Genomic DNA, 5,918 nt, shown 5'->3' with positions numbered 1-5,918 from the left:
TATATATATATATATATATATATATATATATATATATATCTGTAAAAATATGTGACACTTATTCGGTAGCCATGATATAGCTCCGAGTTTCGGATGCCGGGATGGGAACCCATGCCACCATCTCTTCAGTTATCCAGGCATTGAAAATTCCTGTCTGCTTAATGAGGTCTGTAATTTTCTCCAAAAGTTTCTTAGAGTATAGTTCCCTTGATGGTATCAGTATGTTTTTCATAGAGTAATTGATGTAGTAGGCATCCATATTGAATTCTTCTGTGAGGCAGAGCCCTCAACTGATTGTTGGCGTGAGTTCCCACCCCAGCATCCGAAACTCGGAGTTTTATCATGGCTACCGACTAAGTGTCACATATTTTTACAGATAAATTCCTCTATTTACATAATATCGAGGTCTCTTTCTTTCTTTTGTTGTCCTTTCTATCAATATATATATATATATATATATATATATATATATATATATATATACCCTATATACCTCTTTTGTGTTTAAATGTACACTGTATTTATATTCATATATATATATATATATATAGATATACCCTATATACCCACACATACATATATATGTGTGTAAGCACATATATACTGGATATGTACTTAGAGTATATATACAGTTCCAATGATAGCTTGAATCTGTAGTTTTTGAATTAGCTTTCTCCTTTCTGGTTTTGAGAAGAATGATTTCTAATGATTGGCACTTGGGCAGTGTTTTACAAATCTTAGTACATCAATAATTACAGGTATAAATCTGAACTTATAATCTGGGTAGAGTGACTGTAAATTTCTCAATAATTCAGTATTTTCATTTTTACTGATATTTAACCTTATGTTAATATCTGCTGGGCAGCTGATTTCAACTACTGTGCAGTTTTTCAGCTTTGTCCCAAATCACTATGTCAGGTCTGTTATGTTTACATTCTATTGAGGTTTTCACTGGGACATTTCACCAGTACTCTTTCTTATTATGAGTGGCTATAGCTTCTACCATACTGTAGGTTCTTATTTCTTTGGTCTCAGGGTTATCCTTCCAATAGATCTCATTATACAGTGTTGTAGCTACAACATCATATTTCATTGGTAGATTATATTGTGTTCACACTTTTGGACAACTGCTTATGAAGTAGGTGATGTCTTCGGTGTTAACTCCACAAAATTTGCATCTGTTGTCACATTTTGCTGCTTTCCTGCATCTCTGTCCTGTTTGTTCATCAGGTGTTTGGTTGATATTTCCTGTTTCTGGATTGCAAACATATACCCTTCAAAGTGGGAGTAATCTGGTTGTTGGTCCATGATAGACTGCTTTGATTATCTATGTTATCCCAGAGCTTTCTAGTAACATATCCATGCATGGTGTTCTACTGATATATGCTCATCCTTTCATCTCATGATACATTGCAGAAGAGTTGTGCAAGTTCATTGGGCATGTATTTAAGGCTTTCAGACAAAGAATGCTGCTCAAGGAGCTGCTTTCCAAGTCTCATGTATGCAAACTTGGTCAAGAGATAAACTTCGACACATGGTGGTTAAAAGATGTTGCTGAAGGGATTTGATATGACATTCAAAAGCAGTCTGGATCAGTGTTAAGCTTCTGCCTCCTTGTTTTCATATTACATAGAGGCGGTCTACATCACTGTTGATGTGGAAATTATGTGCACTTGTTAGTATCTTCCGGGTTTTCACATCAGTAGCTTGGCTCTCATCAAGCAACCAATCAAGCAGCCCAGATGTTGGTATGAGTAAATACCTCTTTTGATCATCAATGACTATGGGTTACACCTAGAAAGTTCCCCTCTGAAGCACAAGTCTGGGCAAGGTTGTTTATGGAAGACCAGCAGTCAACCATGCATACCAGCCTCCCCTCTCCATACCACCGATGTTATCCAAGAAAGAAGGGTGATACAGTTTGGTAACAATGATGTCACAACTCATTTCTACAAATGAGCAAACTGAAGCAATGTGAAATAAAGTATCTTGCTCAAGAACGCAACACACAGCCCAGTCCAGGAATTGAACTCACTACCTCATGATTGTGAACCTGACTCTCTAACCACTGTGCCATATGCCTTCACTTAGTATGAGTAGTGGCACTGCAAACACATTGTGGGCCACTGTTTTATTGAATGTATGTATGTATGTATGTATGTATGTATGTATGTATGTATGTATGTATGTATGTGGATGGATGGATGGACAGACAGAGATATACTTGGTGAATCCTGGTTTTAGGATATCTCTGAATGTCATAAGAATCAATTAAAACTGTGGGCATATCAGAAAGGTCATTTAAACATGAAATAGTCACAAAAGTTCCTGTCCAAATCACACCAATGTGGAAGAGTAGACATAAAAATGATGATGACATACAGAAGAGAGATAAATATTTTTGTAATGTTGAAATCGTTCAGTATTTGTGGATAGCAGCTTGAACAGGAGACATCAGTAATGTGAGAAATATTATTGTGCAAGTAACTCAAATCTACAATGGTTTCATCTTGTGGCTCTATTTAATTTGAATTTCAAGCAGTTATTCTTTAAATTTTCTCTCTCTGAATCCAATAGTAATGATCATTCATTATTAGGTATATCTTCTCCTAAAATTCTGACTAATCAAACATGTTCTAATGAATGATTTAAATATTTTTCTACTTTACAGAATAGGTTAAATACTAGTATTTTTATTTTCTGTTACAGTACATTGTCATCAGGACTGAGCAGTCTCTCTACAATTACTCTCATTGATTTCGTGAAGCCTAATATAAAACATATTTCTGATAGGACAGCCACAATAGTAGCCAAATCTGCAGGTCAGTACAGCTCTTGCTTTGTTTCATTTTCATTTTATTTCATTTTATCTAGTTTCAGCTCATGCTGGGGCAATTAACATTTTAATGCATGTTACTTTAGAACCAGCAAGTATATAAACATGTATTAGATTTTTTTCTATTAGTTTGTCAGAGGGGAGACATGACATGTACAGGTGCTTTCAAACAGGTTAAATCCTATTGATGGTTAGTTTGAACATCCATAGGTTGATGTCTGCAAGTAAAATAGAGGTGGAAGTATTTTGAAGAGGAAGAGTTGAAAAAAGGTTTACTGTTTGATCTGGGAATTTTCACTCATTATGTGTGATTATAGTAGGAAAAACAAGTGTATTAAATGGGCTTTGGTGTTTAAAATGTGTTGCTGGTTGAGTTTTGCTAATCAGCAAAATGCCATTCTCTTTTAGATCAGAAGTGTATAGATAGTTCTTTATACTTCACTATCCATCACTTGTGAGCTTTTCACCAGTGATTCCATGGATTTTACTTACCTATATAAGTCAAATCAACATAAAGGATCATTTGAATTCTCATTACTGAATGATTTTCTTGGATATTTTACCCATCTATGCTGAATCACTATGAATTTTCATCCTAGGAATTTTCCTAGTTTCCTGCTGTGTTTAGCTATTTTTGGTTCCCTCTCTTCTCTATAAATATGTTATAAATGACTTGATGCTCTGCAATTGCCTGTTCATAATTTATTCTATTACACTTACATCAACTCAAGTACAACATTGCCTATATGCAACTCTTATATCTACAGACCCCTTATCCTTGTACTTAATGTTAGAGTTTAGGCACTAGGTTTGGGCTGAGCACTTATTGTATGTTCCTATTATATTACATCCTTTGATATTTCCTTACCTATCACATATAATTATATATATACAGAAAGACAGACAGATGTATATAGATATGAAATTTTATCTTTGGTATGATGGATGAATTTAAATGCTCCTGTACAACTTTATGTTTGTTTTAGTGGGAATGTGTGTGTGTGTGTGTGTGTGTGTGTGTGTGTGTGTTTGTGTGTATAGAATTCCATCTTCCTTCAATTGCCAGATATAGCTGGCCAGCGATGTTACATATCTCCTTTTCCAGGACTCTGACAGAGAATCTATGATTGAAATGACATTTCTTAAAGGAAGTTCCCGCGTATCCAGTATATTTCCTTGGATGCGTGAAGTCGGTGTCGTGCCTACAATTGCTGTTGCTGTTGCTACTACAACTGCTGTTGTTGGTGCTGCTGTTGTTGTTACTGTTGTTGCTACTGTTGCTGTTGTAGTTGTCGATGTTGTTGCTGCCGTCGGTGTCGCTGTTGTTGCTGCTGCTGTGGGCGTTAATTCTGGTGGTGCTGGAACTGAGGCTGTTGGTGATGGTGCCACTGGAGGTGGTGGTTGCGTCGGTTGTGTTACTGCCTTCGCGTGTGTTGCTGGTGGTGCATGTGTTGGTGTTATTAAGCCTGCCGATGTTGCTAGTGTGTTGCTGCTGTTGCTGGTGTGTTGCTGCCGCTGCTATTGGTGCTGTCGTCGACAATGGTGTTGCTGGGGTCGACAGTGTTGCCACTGCTGTTGTTGTTGCTGGTGCTGTCATCGATGATGATGTTGCTTGGGTCGGGGCTGTGGGGGTTGGTGTTGGTGAAGGTGGTGGTGGTGGTGGCATTGGTAATATTATTGCGGGATATGAAGAGGGCGCCGTAGATGTTACCATTGCAGCCGAAGTTGTTATAATATTTGTTATTATTGCTATCTTCCCCGGTGATGGAGTGCCGTTCTTGTCGACAGGGCTACCATTATTCACGCCTCTGCTAGAGGTGCTGCTGCTGCTCTTGGTGTTGCGGCCGATATAGTTTGGTCTGTTACTGCTGCTATGGTGGCAGTGTTACTGGTTGTGTTGTTGGCTCTGCCCTCATGTCTACGGCTGCTATGGTTCCTGCTGGTGGAATTGGCAGGGTTCGCTCGCATTTTGGTTTGATAAATGACCTCTTTGGTTTTGCAGCAGGCTTCTACTGGGCAACTGTTGTAGATCCTGCCTCTTTCTGTTGCTTAGGAGCGGTAACTAAGATTCTCTTAATGCTAGGAGCACAACTAAACGAGACCCTAACATTGTGCCTGTTGGCAATGGGGGTGTATCTATGGAAGTTAGTAAAGTATCTGTCTATTAGTTTAAGGAGAAGTCTACTAACGGGCGTTACAGTATTAAGGGAGAAAGGGAGCGCAAACCAAATTGTATCTCTGCAGTGTTTCTTTCTGCGGGTGTTGGGTTCTAGCATATAGAAGATGCAGTCCTTGAGCCCGCTGGCGGCTAGAGTCTCGTAATTGTATGTGGCCGCTGTGTCGAAGGGTTCTTGGTTAGAGGAAAAGCTCAAAATCCTTTTACTTACACCCTTTACCAGGTTCTTGAGCACAACAGGTGGGTGGCATGCGGCTGAGTTGATCTATGTTAGCTTCTCGTTTGGTTTGTGGTAGGGCCTGTAGGTACCAGAGCCCAAGTTCAGCGTGACATCTAAGAAGTCCACTGTGGTGTGGTTGGTCTCTATAGTGATCTTCAATCCCATAAAGCCAAGTGTGCTGATTAAGTCCTTCCTAAGCCTATCTAGTGTGTGGCCACTTGCTCTCCTAGAGATGGCTAGGGCATCATCTCTGTAGAAGCCAAAGAGGACAGAAGGGAATTTTTTCCTAAGGGCATGCAGGATGTACAGTCCGATAAGGTTGCACACATCAGCACTGTCGTAGGCTCCCATCGCTCCATCAAAAGAGCCCATGGGGTCAGATTGCTTGACCCATGCCGAACCTTTGTTAAACAGTACTGTCTTCCTGACATGCATAATGATTTCTATATCCCTGTCAGTAATGCCAGTAAGGCTCCTAGCAAAAGAAAGCACTTTGGTCAGTAACCTTTTCGAAATAGACGGGTAAAAATTGACTATATGAAGTTGGGTGAACCTTACCCTGCTTCTACTCTTGACGTTAAACCATGCAGTCACTTAACTGGTGCTGAGCCACAAGGAGAGATTAGTGACTCTTCTTACAGTATTATTGATATCTTGCAATATATATATATATATATATATATATA

At 38.9% G+C, this 5,918-nt stretch overlaps 1 protein-coding gene across 2 annotated transcripts in view; it reads left to right on the top strand.

The window, feature by feature from the left end:
• The window catches only part of LOC106867947 (sodium-dependent multivitamin transporter), a 164,192-nt gene that overhangs the window by 108,908 nt on the left and 49,366 nt on the right, over positions 1–5,918 (top strand). For both annotated transcript variants that reach the window (XM_052974693.1, XM_052974692.1), the window contains one exon: positions 2,710–2,822. In XM_052974693.1, coding sequence (XP_052830653.1) covers positions 2,710–2,822 — 113 coding nt within the window. The remainder of the gene's footprint in view (positions 1–2,709; positions 2,823–5,918) is intronic.

Source organism: Octopus bimaculoides, chromosome 19, assembly GCF_001194135.2.
Source record: "Octopus bimaculoides isolate UCB-OBI-ISO-001 chromosome 19, ASM119413v2, whole genome shotgun sequence".
In the NCBI taxonomy this organism is placed as follows: domain Eukaryota; kingdom Metazoa; phylum Mollusca; class Cephalopoda; order Octopoda; family Octopodidae; genus Octopus; species Octopus bimaculoides.
The sequence above is the reverse complement of the archived record's forward strand: the minus strand, read 5'-3'. Positions and strand labels throughout refer to the sequence as shown.